The following is a 13,248-nucleotide window of genomic DNA, read 5'->3' as shown; positions in this document are numbered from 1 at the left end:
CTCTCCGTTGCGGCCTAACATTTTTATTTTTGAGTTTTTTTTTTTTTTTAACCATGCTGATGCATACATATGCTTACAGTGTGGGATTCGTAATCCCAAAAGTCCGGCATGATAGGGTAGGGTTGCGCATGAATTTACCCTCAATTAGGCACATAAATCGGGCTTGTAATATTGCTCTTTCAATTAGACTCGACGTATGTCACACAATGGTAGTTTTTCAATTCCTTTGCTGATTAAAACCTCTACTGATTAGTCTCTCTACTGATCAATCTTTCATTTAATCTGACACCATCTCAATTCTTTTGCTGATTAGAACCTCTACTGGTTAGCCTCTCTACTAGTCAGCCCCTCACCCAATCTGACACCATCTGCTCTCAACAAAAGTTTCATACGCGCTCAACAAAAGTTTCCCTCAATTAGATGATGTGCGATTAAATCGGACTTGCAATACATACGCCCTCATAAATTCTTCTAGTTGTATTTATGTCTCTACTAAAAAAATGACGAGAAGCACGCAAGAGAACCTCTGCTGTAAACCTATATTTCTATATTTATTTATTTGTGTATTCATTTTTTTCTAAATTCCCCAGTAGTTTTATATATATATATATATATATATATATATATATATATATGTTAACATATTGAACTATTAAATATAAATTTTTAGATTGCGGCATATACAAATAGCTTAGCATTAGAGGGGTAAATGAGCAATTACAAGTGTAACCTGGTTAGCCTGGGCAGGATGGTGTGTAATTTCCACTCATTCATCCCTCCATTCTCACCGCATATGTATACGCCCATTTTTGGTCTTAAATCAATAATCAAATTGAGGTTAAAAGAAAAATTCTACATATGCATATAATATAAAATTTTAATTTGCAACTATAGAATAGACCCACTTTCTCAAATTCACCCGGAATTTGAAATTTCGAGATTTTCAGGGGGCAATAAGTAAAAACATCCCCCAATAAATTTTATAAAATAATAAGAAAAAAAGAGGCGCGGGATCCAACCCTTCTCCCCAAATTCGAAACCCTGAAAAAGTCTTTTGGTCTTCGCCGGAGAATCGGAGATGCAGCGGCGAATGGCGGAGCTCCGGGAGTCCTGCGCCGTCGAGATTGGCCACCATACCGAGAGCGCTGGTCTCGCCGCTGATTACTTTAACCGTTCCCTTCTCTCTCTCCGCTCTGCCACCTCCCAAACCCTAGCTCACCGAGGCAATACTTGTCTCTTCTCCCAATGTCTAGGGTTTTCTCTTTGATTGTTTGATTTCCATTATTTTTTGGTGGTTTTGTTGTTTTGAACTGATTCTTTGCTGTGTTTCACTCATTCGATTAGTACCTAGTTTCTTATGACTTGAATTTTTTTTTTTTTGGTTTATGGTTTGGTTATTGGTGCAGAGAAGCTTGGCAAGCTGAAAGATTACCTTAGTGATTTAGAAGCTGATTTGGAACAAATTCTAGCAGGTCTGTATGGTTTCCTTTATTATTTCTCATGAGCATTTGATGAAGGATTGTGTTATACCTTGATTTTGTCTGATAGAAATTATCAAAAGAAATTGGTACTTCGAAGCTTGATTTGAGGGTTTTTTGGAGTGAAGGTCTTTCTTTTTCTTGTTTTTGGTTGAAGAAAAGTGAAATAAGGAGGGGAACAGAAGAAAATTATGATTTTAAGATTTCTTTTTCTTTTTCTTTTTCCTTCTTTTTTTTTTGTTCTCTTTCCTTTGCCTATATTTTTCTTTACTTGGAACCCACTTGATTTTACTTTTTCATTTTATTGTTTAGAATGGTGACCAAACCATTTTCCTACCAAAGTGTAGTGCATAACGAACTTGTTTGGTGGTTTATCATGTTTTAATGCCTTTCAGTGCTTATACCTATTATCTATTAATATTTAGGAAATTCCATCTTAGTGTTGCAACTTTGAGAGTTTAATATCTTTCAGTGCACATATTTATTATCTATTAATATTCAGGAAATTCCATTCTTGTGTTGCAATATTGAGAGTTTAATGCCTTTCAGCGCACATATCTATTATCTATTAATATTTAGGAAACTCCAACTTAGTGTTGCAACTTTGAGAGTTCAGTCATCATGTTTTCTCAAGAGGAGCTGTATGCTGAGAGATAAATATTGCCTCTTCGTTGCTTGGGTTGGGAGCTTGTCTGAAAGCTGGAATGCAGATGGGGAAGAGGGTCTGTCAGTATATATTTCTTGTGCTATCTGAGACAATGATGCAAATGGTTATGGAATGGAAAGCTATAACTTTGTTCTTCTTGAATTGCCTAATATCATAGCTTTCTTGGCTGCAAAATATGTATCTTTTATCTGTTCATATATTTGATGTCTAGATAGAGCTTCTGGTTAAATCTTTATTATATAAACTTTTCATCAATAATTTCAATTATAACCAATTACTGTTGAAAGCATGCGCCTAATCTTGGAGGACTACTGAAGCCAATGAAAATTTTCCTTGTAGTCAATTCACGCAAAGAGGCCAAACATGCATCTACAGTTGAATCCCTCTCATCTACAGTAAATAAAATAGAAGAGCTGAAGGAGATTGTTAAGGATCAGAGAGAGAAGAAGGATGCATATGCATCAATTATAAGGCAGCAATTGCATGGTAAATTATATAACAATTTTTTGCTAAATTTGCTTGGAAATTATAGTAATGTATATATATAGATAAGTATATAGTTATATGTCTTAACCTATTCTGGTAGCATTATCAGTGTAGTCCTTTGGTTATTATGCAACATGGATTTAACTATTGTTGTCAATCTCCCTTATTAAGTGTAATCAATCTAATGTTAATGTTGATATGAATAGTTGAATGTAGATCTATGGAAACCAGAAAAATGTTAAAAATCTATTCATCCTTTCCACAAGTAACTTTAGTAGGAATAATTTTTCAGTTGATCTATAATGTAATTTTTTTTATCCAGTAATTTATTCTTGAAAATGGAAATACTTTGGCATTCACATGAAGTACTTAAGGGCATTTTTTTCCCAGAAAGACACATGCCCAGAATTTATTGTTTTCATATTTATATATATAACCTATATTTTATGATAATTTGCCATCTGAAAGAAACATTGCCTAATTTCTCATTGAAATGTTCTGTATAATTGCCTAATTTTTATCTCTAACAGCTCTGACAGCCCTTGAAGAAAAGTGTGATCAAGAAATAAGCAATAGAGAAAGTATAGAAGAAGCTATTTTGTGGTACAGTAGGGTTCTTGGCTTCCGAACTGAAGGAGGTGAAGGTAAACATGAATGTTTAGTTTAAAGCCTTATTCTTCAATCAAATTTCTTATATAACTAGTTTGTTTTGTTTTGAAGGAGTCAAGTTCATATTCGACAAAATTGATGTGAAGCGCCCTGAGAAAGAGTACTCATTTACTGTAAGACTTGATGGTGATGTATGTGACTGTGAGTATCAAGTTTTGCACAGAAACCTGGTTTTTAATTGATATTAATAGTTGAGTTATCTGCTTGGTCTATAATCTTTTCTCTTTAATCATATCCAGTGTTGCATTGTGATCCTCACCTTGAAAATCTTGACAAGTTAATCAAAGACATGAACGAAACCAATGGCTTATTTAAGTTTGTAAGGCTTATGAGGGAAAAGTTTCAAGCTGCTGCATTAAATGGTGAACATTTCTAACTATATCATTTGTCTTTCTTATATGCAAACAAGGTTCTAGGATTAATGACTATTTAAACCATAAATGTTTCAATTGGAGATGATCATGTATCTTCAGGTATTCCGATTGGTACAATCTGATTTTTTTTTCTACTATGTTACTGAGCAGGAATTTCACCAAAAACACCACCTGTCCTTTGTTATCCAGATACATCATCAGTTAGTTTATCTTCTCCACCTCCTATTTCGGTAGACAGTAGAAGTGGAACGCTGGGAAATAGTGATCATCTTCATCACCAGCCCAAGCAATGGCAGCATAATTCTCTACAAAGGATTGGCCAACATATGAACCCATCCCCGAGATCTATATCAAACCATCTTCAATCGCCGCACTTTTAGGTAATCTAATAATTTGTTTTCTAAACATCTATTTGCTTTTTGCACAATTTTCCACAGTTAGATTTATTAAGGAATATATATAGATATATATATATATACATCTGAACAAAATTCTTGTAATTGCATATGCACCACTTGGTTAATAACGGAATTTGTTGTACATATACACCTGCACATGCAAGAATCTTGGCTTTAGATGTGGAGTAAACGTGTTCTTACAAATATTAAAGAGGGTATATATATATATATATATATATATATATGTTTAAAACCCAATACATTAAAATTAGCTAGCTGTAGAATCCAGAAACCATGTATCCATATAATCACTGAGTGGAACAAAGACATATATGAATGAGAAGCTGATCAGCGTTTCACGGTTCATTCCCTATAATTAAAAGGCCTTCTTTTCTTTTCTTTTTAATAAAAAAGAATTTACATAAAAATTCTAAAAAATTAAACGTTGATCATCATATTGATGTTTAGACATTGCTCCATTAGATTGAATGGTATCATTCAAGGGTGTTGTTTTGTATGTTTGCAGATCAAGAAGTTCACTCAATCTGGCTGAGCTTGGACCAGTCCATGTCCCAGTGAGATAACCTGCTCACTTGATTTGGCTTTTGCTTTCCTTCTTGTTTCTTTTGTATGTGTATAATTCTGTGTATGTTCAGTTTCACGATTTATCTAACTCTAATCTCCTCTCATTTTAATGTATAAGTGTAAGCTGATGATTTTTCTAGTTGGTACTGCATTCTTATGTTACTTAGTCTTGTTTCTGGTTGATGTTTACATTCAGAAAATGTTAATTTTAGGTTTTTCTTCTTGTTTGTAATTGCTTGTATTTTCAGTATATGTATACCGGCCGTTGGTAGCAAATAACTACATGGAGGATATGAAATTATGAATTTTGCAATACTATTAAATCACAAGTCTAAAAGCATACATAACAATAAATAACGTCATATGCAAACCTAAGGCCATATCCTGATAATTAACTAATAAGCATTAGAGACCTAGATTTAATTGAAGGCAGTTTTTTCGTCATCATTAGGCATCACCAGAACATTATTGCTTCCCAAAGATGATGAGCTGCAGTTTATCATAGCCTGAGAGCGCTCCAGCACCGGCAATGGCACGAAGGATATTAGCACCGGCACCCTTGAACAGGGATTTCGCTCCCTCTTTCTTCAAGATTTGCGAGAATGCATCCATTGAACTTTTATACTTGACAGCCTCTCCGGAGGTCATCATCATTCTCCGGCGAACCGTGTCCATAGGGTACGATGCAACACTAGCACCGCTTGTTATGACCCAACCAAGCGCAAAGCTAGCCGCAAAGCTATCCTGCAACAATCAAACCATGCATGTAAACATTCTCCAGAAATTATTAGCAGAAACTTTCCAAGAACCAAAATCAATGCATGCCAATCAGAGTACCTGTAAGTTTCCGGTTAATAGTATTGGCTTCAAAGAGTCATACAGTCCGAAATAAAGGCCCCGATAAACGATGATTCCGACAATTGACATGGTGAATCCACGGTAGAGACCGGCAATGCCATCTGACCGCAGAGTTTTACGGTACACATCAATGAGACCATTGAATTGTCTTTCGCCTGCACCTTTGCTTGATTTTGCATCATTTGCAAGACGAGTCCGGGCATAGTCAAGTGAGTAGACAAAAGTTTGAGAAGTAGCTCCTGCTGCAGCGCCGGAAGCCATATTGCCTGCAAACCATTTCCAGTACCCATCTCTGTCTTTTTTGAAGTTGAACAACTTCTTGTAGTAGTCTTTAAATGCGAAATTCAATGCCTGCATGATACATCAAGATCAAGTTAGTAAACTATAAGATACCGAACTTTCTGACTTTATATATACATATAAAATAGTGCAATTCTCACCTGAGTCGGGAAGTATCGAATAACATTTGCAGTATTTCCTCTCCACAACGAAATAAATCCTTCATCTTTGATCGTGCGAGCAAAACAATCAGTAATTCCCTTATAAGGCTTAGAAAGACGGCCATTCTTAATCATTTCGTCTTGATTCTGAATTAAAAGCTTCACACGCTCAATAGGCGCGGCAACACTTTTGGAAATACCAGCAGATACTCCACCCATAAGAAAATCTACGGCGAAACCCGAAACCCCTTTCTCCGCAGGTGCATTGGCAACCACAGGCGAGGCCGAAGAAATCATCGACGTATCACCAATTCCTCTATATGAATTCATTGAAAGAAACTGTGAACCCCTATTGACATAATACTCATCAAGAATGCGCCTAGTATATTGTGAATGGTTGTGAAAGAATGGCTGATCTTGTAAAGCTTTGGCATTGATCAGCTGAGGATTGGCAGTGAGTTTCTGGATGATGATTGGTTGTTGCTCTTGACGTGCCATTCTGTAATCAAAATGTATAGTATATATAAGTTACAAAACAAAACATCTTCCAAGTTTGGAGTAGCTTAACTTTTACATAGAATTAGAATGAAGATAACTATTTTAGGAATATGTATTGTTAGAGTTTATCTTATGTACAAAAATATTTGTCAAATTGGATAGACAGCATTTGAGAGACCATTTGGCTTTGAATTTTTTTTAAGTTTTCTCTTCAGTGCTCAGTGACTTTAGAAAAAATTGTTAAACTTTAGACTAGTAACTTCTTTTTTGTATATAAAGAACTGGATGATTTTACTTCTATTTGACAATTGAAAAATTGTTTAACTTTATAGTAGGAAATTAGCAATCTCTATTTTTCTCTGAAGAACTAAATGGCCTTTTAAATATACATGGTTTAGTTTTAGAGAAAATTTCAAAGTTTTCTCTGAAGCTAAACAGACTATCAAAGGCTGTCAGATATAAGAGGGTGAATTGAGTTTGTTGGTTTGGAGCTAAATTGAAGTGTACTATAACATGCAACACAAACAGTTTCTTTGCTCTAATTAAGTTTCAGATATAATAAACAAATAATCATGGCTTTATTCCTTTTCTGAAAACAAGAAAATATTATCAATTAATGTTGACAAAGAGAAATTTCATTTCTTGAAATATAGAATGCAACATTAATTGGGCAGCCTGCAGCCATGAACTACTGAAAAGAGTTCATTCAACATCACAACCATAGATTCAAACCAGACTGCTTCTTTAAATAAAATAAAATAAAACAAGATTAAAAAGATAACCAACGAACAATCAATCAATTAATCAATGCCTAATCATGTGGAAATCTCTTCAAAAACAACATAAAAGTCACTGATTCATAAAAACCACTAACCATTTTTAATTGAAATTCTCAAGCACTAATAAATCAGCTGAATTAATACACTAACATAAAATTATCACAGGATTAATACATAATACACAAAATATCAAAAACATGAACAAAAAAAAAAACAAAAAAACTAGAATACCATATGTGGGATTGGAATAAGAGAGCAAAACCTGATTATGAGTATGGAAAGAGCTCCTCTTAGTATTTGAATTAAGGAAAGATTGGAAATGAGAAGAGATGAAGGGTTGTGAATGTATCAAGAGGGCAGGCTGACTTCTCTTTTTTTATAGTTTGTTTTTCCGGAGAGCCGGGCAGGACTTTCTTTCACATGTTGTTGGTCAAAAAAAGTATTATAATTTGAATTACATAGTATACTTGGTAAAAGTAGACTTTTCTTTTTTACTTGAAATTCTCAAGCACTAATAGTTCAGCTGAATCGATACACCAATATAAAACCATAAAAAAAATAATAATTCATAATATATAAAATATACAAAACAGCTAACAAACCTTTGATTTATTGGCTCCTAATTTAGTGTTCATGTGCTGCTCTTAAAAAAACGAGGGTTTGAATCTTAACTCATACAGTGTGAGATCATAACTGTATTAAAAATAGTAATTCTATACCTTAAAACCTATGCACATCTTAGATGTGACTTGTCAACCTGGGTCAAATATATAAAATATATATATATACACAAATACAAATACAAACAATCAAGCAGTAAGGACATAACTTGACGGTCTAATCAAGGCTTGTAAATTTCCCACACAAATGTGTGATTAGAATAAGAGAGCAAAACCTGATTATGTATGGGTAGATAAAGAGCTCCGCCTTCGAGAAGAGAAGGAAAGGATTGGAAATGAGAAGAGATCAAGTTTGAGAAGCCATCAAAGGAAAAGGGTGACTTCTCTTTTGGAATTGTTTTCTCCATGGAGGAGGAGTTGGGCAGAGACTTTTCTTTCCCCATGTCAGTCAAAAAAACCCATCATAATTAATTTGCATTATTATATATAAAATGTATATATATATATATGTGGTATGGATAGTCTTTTATGTATAGTTCTGGTATAATGTTTATTTAATATTCGTATTTTTTTAAAATATTTAATGTATCACTGGACATGCAACAGAAATATAAAATTATTTTACGATAAATTTAATAATTTTTAGGCTATATCAAAAACTCATTTTCATTACAGATTTTATACGTACATAAATAAAATAAAGAGTGCATTTCAGATTGAATGTATTCATAAATGTAATTATAAATAGAAAAAAAAAATTGCATTAACCAACGGTCGGCGTTAAGCCTTGCTCCCCACACGTGCACGTCCCTGGGTTTTGGTGCTCGTTGCCTTAAAAAAAATGCATTTTAAATTTAAAAAAATACCAGAGAAGAGGCAAACTAATTAATCAGATTTGGTACAATTATTATATCGACACATGCATTATTTGTAAAGAAGAAAAAATCACACCAAAATAAAAATTTCATATGCGGCAAGTACCATAGATTCATTACCGTACAAAAGAAACAAAGGCATGCAAACAACAATTGTTAAAATCAATACATATTAAAGAAGACACGCATTGATCAGAAACACACAACAACAATCTCCCACCTCTAAATTATTGAAACGTAAAAATTCCACGGATAAAGAAAAAGATGAACCAGTTGTTTCTGTTTTCATCACCATCAAGAAGGATCCTGTTCATTTCAAGCATTTCAAGCACCACCAGAACCGTACTTATTGCCAAAGACGAACACCAGCAGCATGTCATAACCAACAAGCACACCAGCATTGACGGTGGCACGGAGGATGTTAGCCCCTGCACCCTTGAACAGGGACTTGGCTCCCTCATTCTTTACAATTTGAGAGAATGCATCTAAAGAGCTCTTGTACTTGACAGCTTCCCCAGACGGCATCATCATTCTTCTACAAACTGTGTCAATAGGGTAGGATGCGAGCCCAGAAACATTCATGATAAGCCAACCTAGGGCAAAGCTAGCAAAGAAGCTATCCTGAAATAATGAAAGAAAAACATATGAATTCATTTGAGATCACATAAAGAAATGTATATAGCACACACATGCATAGAAGAAGGTATGGTTAGGAAACCTGGAGGCTTCCAGTCAGAAGTACTGCCTTCAAAGAATTGTAAATTATGAAATGAAGGATGCGGTAAGTCGATAATCAATGATTCCAACGCATGCGATGTTAAACCCATGGTATAGACCAGCAATGCCGTCTGACTTAAGAGTTTTATGGTACACATCGCTGAGGCCATTTAAATGTCTTTCACCTCCCTTTTTGGCTGCTTTAGCATCATTGGCAAGGCATGCTCAGGCATAGTCAAGAGAATACACAAAGAGTAGGGAAGATGGCACCAGCTGCACCACCAGATGATAGGTTGCCAGCAAACCATTTCCAGTATCCATCCTCGCCTTTATTAAAATTGAACAACCTCTTGAAGTAGTCCTTGAATGCAAAGTTCAGGGCCTGGTAGGAAGCTTAGTTATTAGAAATTTATATCGCACACAGAGGTCAAGGAACAACCAAAAAAAGTAAAAGAAGACATTTATTCTATTTTTTCCATCAACCCATTTGTAAAAAGAATTTTCCAAAACCAAACAAAATATTATCCTCCTCTACTATGAAAGAAACAAAAATGATCAATGCTGCTTACAGTATAAAACAGCAGCCCTGTTCAGTATGTAGAAAAGAAAAAGTTCCAAGGAGGCCATATATATACATACATATATTTGAGAATCTGCTCGGTTAAAGAGCCAGAAAAAAATTTAACAAACTATATCATAAAGGGATCAGAGCACATTCGAACCATGATTCTTATCTATGTGCTCAAGGAAAACTTAAAAGGTCCATGGCAAGTAAAAAAAATGAACATGCAACTTGACATCTATTGAAACATATATATAGCAAATAAATAAGTTTGTCCATAGGTCAGTTATACCCAAAGGGTAGAACAGGGCTTTTTATGAAAAAGTGAAATTAACCTATTGAACAAAGATGACAGCACTAAAGATGTTAATACTTCAAAATACAAATAAACCTTGAAAATATTCAACTCACCTGAGTTGGGAAGTACTGCATCACATTTACTGTATTTCCTCTCCACAATGACAATACAATCTTTGATTGTACGAGCAAAACAATCTGTGATTCCCTTGTAAGGCTCGGATAAATGACCAGTCTTAATCATCTCATCCTGGTTCCGGATCAGAAACTTCACACGTTCAATAGTGCAGCAGCTGTTTTAGAAACAGCAGCAGATACTCCTCCCATAATAAAATCAATAGAAAAACTAGTAAACCCTTGGGACAGGTGAGACAGATGAAACCATTGGGAGATCACAGGTTCCCCTGTATGGCTGCATCAATGAAGTCTGAAGGTCTCCATTAACATAATTCACATTATGGAAATTCTTTGCAAAGATCGAGGGACTATACATGTTGCGGTTGTGAGCCAGATGACCTTGGGGAAAACCAGTACTGAACTGGAACTGGCCTGCAACCTTCTGAATGACGGATGATTCACTTTCTCCTCCATTGTTTGCACACCAGTAAATCCTAAAACTAACAAACAACCACAACAATGAATACCCACGGAAAAAACACGACATGCAACCTCTCCAAATGCAACCTGCAGCAGAATTCATCTAACTGCAACGAATTCTAAGGTTCCTTCGCATAATAAAATAAACTTCGAGAAACCTAGATCAGCTAATATCTACACCATATAAACCATAACCATGCATATGAGGCATACACTTGAATGGTTTATAACCATGAACAGCAGCTGGAGAATAAATCTGACCTAAAAACATAAAATATTATTGGTGTCCATCCATTCATTCAACAAATGGAAAATCCACTGGGCATGCTAAAAAACCAGCCATTATGAACCACCAGGAACAAATAATTTATATACCAATGACAATTGGATTCATAAATCAATTGTGGATGCTCTTGCCATAATGAAACAAGATTCTTACAGAAAAATCACTATTATAAATTAACGGGACGCCCAAAATTTCAACTTCCGGCCGTTACCATAACTAAAAACTCAGCGGCATCAAAGTCAAGAAAATTTGACAAAAAAGGAAGGTGCAAGCCTATCAAAATCGACATCTAACAATAAATATCTCGCCAGCCAATTAATCATGTATTAAAAAAAAAAATAGCTATTACATTCACAGAAACTTTAGCGCTATCATCAGATATCACTATTCCATTTCAATTACAGGCATAGACAAGAACTAAAACCCAAAAAGCAGGGCAGAAGTACAACAATGTAGATTACTCAAAGACATCAATAGCAACAAGATTCTTCATGCACAAAAAGAATTATCCAAATCCAACGCCTCTGGATCTACAGGCCAAACAATGCCATCAAAGACAAGCATGAAACTCAAATCAAACCTTAGAACAGCACTTTCTTCAGATCAACAACATGAGACCATCAAACCAGAAAAACAAAAAAAAAAATAGCATCAAACAACACCAGATCGGACAGCAGAACAATCCTTTTCCAATAACCAAAATCAAAGACGAAATCACATCAAACATAGAGAATCAAAGCAAGAAAAGAATAGGAAATCGAGACTCGGATCGAATCAGAGGGAGGAGTTCGCTTACCCAAACTCGCACCGATCGAAGAAATGGGAGCGAATAAAAGAGAGCATTAGGGTTCCTCGCTTTTATAGATATCCCAAGCTTGGCCTAGCTTTACAATGTCTCTATTTTCAAAATAGTTAACCTACTCTCACCAATGAGTTCGGGTGATAAGGATGAATCACGTGGGCTTGTGCCGTCTAATGACGAATCACCGGTAGAGGCTTATTTAAGTTAGATGATGCCGAGGGGACAACCAGAGATCCCGGTCAGGAACCTGAAAAACGCACCCAATATTTACACCAAACTAGAGCCTGTCATTGGTGGCGAAAAGCGAGGAATCTGCCGATGTGGTCGGCTTTTGGGCTTTTTTATGGGTTCCGCAGTGACATAATAATGATCATCATCACCGTCTACGGTTTAGGCTTCGTTTGGTTCAGTGGGAGAGGGGGGGAGGGGAGGTGTGAGGGGGAGTAAGGAGGGAAGGAGTATGGAGGGTTTGAAAAAATTTATGTTTGGTTCAATGGAGGAGTGTGGAGGGGTAATTTTAATTTTTTTGGTAGAAGAAGGGGTGAGGAGAGTGAGGAGAGATCCGATGCTAGTATTTTACTAATTTACCCTTTTATATAAAATTGATCATAATACTTTTTTATACATATCTAAAAGATTATTTTGTACAAACTTTGTTAATATTAAAATTAAGATTAATATTAGTAATAATATTATTTGTATAACTCATTTTTTTATATTTGTTTATCATTCTTATATTATTATTATTATTATTATTATTTTAATTGTTATTATGAAATTAGATTTAAAAAGGATATTATCGTAATTTCTCAAATTGACAAAGGATACTTTGGTCTTTTCATAAAGATTTAAACATCAAAATTTGTTTTAATAATCCCACCCCTCCAAAAGACCCCGATTTGGAGGGGTGGAATATGAGGGGTTTGGAGGGGTGAAACACCCCTCCAAACTCCTCCTCCTCCTCACTCCCCCAACCAAACAACTTTCACCCCTCCTAACTCCCCCTCACCCCTCTAAAAACCTCCAACCAAACAAAGGGTTAAACTTCGTTCCTTGCCTCAAGATTGAGTTCACAAGTTCTAGTGGGATCTCGAGGCACAATTGAAGGGGTGGATGTTTCCTTGGAACTTGGACTTTGGTGATCGTAGTGGAGACCGAGGGAATGACACTGTGAGAGGCTTAACAGGAAACATCGATGCAGCCAATCAAAATTTTCTAAAAAATAATATATATATATTTTTATTTCTTTACAGAGTATTC

The 13,248-nt window shown here is 35.2% G+C and overlaps 2 protein-coding genes and 1 pseudogene across 4 annotated transcripts; 1 reads left to right on the top strand and 2 right to left on the bottom strand.

Annotated features, from left to right (window-relative positions):
• Positions 1 to 1,013: 1,013 nt before the first annotated feature.
• Positions 1,014 to 4,823, top strand: LOC120254974 (kinetochore protein SPC25 homolog). Its single transcript, XM_039262913.1, has 8 exons — positions 1,014 to 1,223; positions 1,407 to 1,472; positions 2,485 to 2,631; positions 3,162 to 3,275; positions 3,352 to 3,441; positions 3,540 to 3,662; positions 3,825 to 4,054; positions 4,599 to 4,823. The coding sequence occupies exons 1-7, from the start codon at positions 1,079 to 1,081 to the stop codon at positions 4,052 to 4,054; spliced, it is 915 nt and encodes a 304-aa protein (XP_039118847.1). The 5' UTR covers positions 1,014 to 1,078; the 3' UTR covers positions 4,599 to 4,823.
• A 132-nt stretch (positions 4,824 to 4,955) lies between these two features.
• Positions 4,956 to 8,268, bottom strand: LOC120254970 (ADP,ATP carrier protein 1, mitochondrial-like). Of its 3 annotated transcripts, none has more exons than XM_039262909.1 (4): positions 8,128 to 8,268; positions 5,956 to 6,454; positions 5,495 to 5,866; positions 4,956 to 5,401 (listed from the first exon to the last, which is right to left on the bottom strand). In XM_039262909.1, exons 2-4 carry the CDS (start codon positions 6,451 to 6,453, stop codon positions 5,123 to 5,125), a joined length of 1,149 nt encoding a protein of 382 aa, XP_039118843.1. In that variant the 5' UTR covers position 6,454; positions 8,128 to 8,268; the 3' UTR covers positions 4,956 to 5,122. The 3 variants fall into 3 exon arrangements, with proteins under 3 accessions (XP_039118843.1, XP_039118842.1, XP_039118844.1); XM_039262908.1 differs by lacking the exon at positions 8,128 to 8,268 and adding an exon at positions 7,495 to 7,628; XM_039262910.1 differs by lacking the exon at positions 8,128 to 8,268 and adding an exon at positions 7,464 to 7,484.
• Positions 8,269 to 8,800: 532 nt separating this feature from the next.
• On the bottom strand, positions 8,801 to 12,066 carry LOC120254975 (annotated as a pseudogene).
• Between the last annotated feature and the right edge of the window lie 1,182 nt (positions 12,067 to 13,248).

The sequence above is a fragment of the Dioscorea cayenensis genome, unplaced genomic scaffold (genome assembly GCF_009730915.1).
Source record: "Dioscorea cayenensis subsp. rotundata cultivar TDr96_F1 unplaced genomic scaffold, TDr96_F1_v2_PseudoChromosome.rev07_lg8_w22 25.fasta BLBR01000772.1, whole genome shotgun sequence".
In the NCBI taxonomy this organism is placed as follows: domain Eukaryota; kingdom Viridiplantae; phylum Streptophyta; class Magnoliopsida; order Dioscoreales; family Dioscoreaceae; genus Dioscorea; species Dioscorea cayenensis.
Note: the sequence above shows the minus strand (reverse complement) of the source record. Positions and strands in the feature narration are given on the sequence as shown.

Excerpts from the sequence above, each read along its gene's own strand:
- LOC120254974 (XM_039262913.1), top strand. The coding sequence starts at position 1,079 with ATGCAGCGGCGAATGGCGGAGCTCCGGGAGTCCTGCGCCGTCGAGATT. Across the intron at positions 1,224-1,406 it reads CCAAACCCTAGCTCACCGAG|AGAAGCTTGGCAAGCTGAAA; the intron begins GCAATACTTGTC and ends TTATTGGTGCAG. Across the intron at positions 3,442-3,539 it reads TGATGGTGATGTATGTGACT|TGTTGCATTGTGATCCTCAC; the intron begins GTGAGTATCAAG and ends AATCATATCCAG.
- LOC120254970 (XM_039262909.1), bottom strand. The coding sequence starts at position 6,453 with ATGGCACGTCAAGAGCAACAACCAATCATCATCCAGAAACTCACTGCC. Across the intron at positions 5,867-5,955 it reads TTCGATACTTCCCGACTCAG|GCATTGAATTTCGCATTTAA; the intron begins GTGAGAATTGCA and ends TGTATCATGCAG. Across the intron at positions 5,402-5,494 it reads TATTAACCGGAAACTTACAG|GATAGCTTTGCGGCTAGCTT; the intron begins GTACTCTGATTG and ends TGATTGTTGCAG.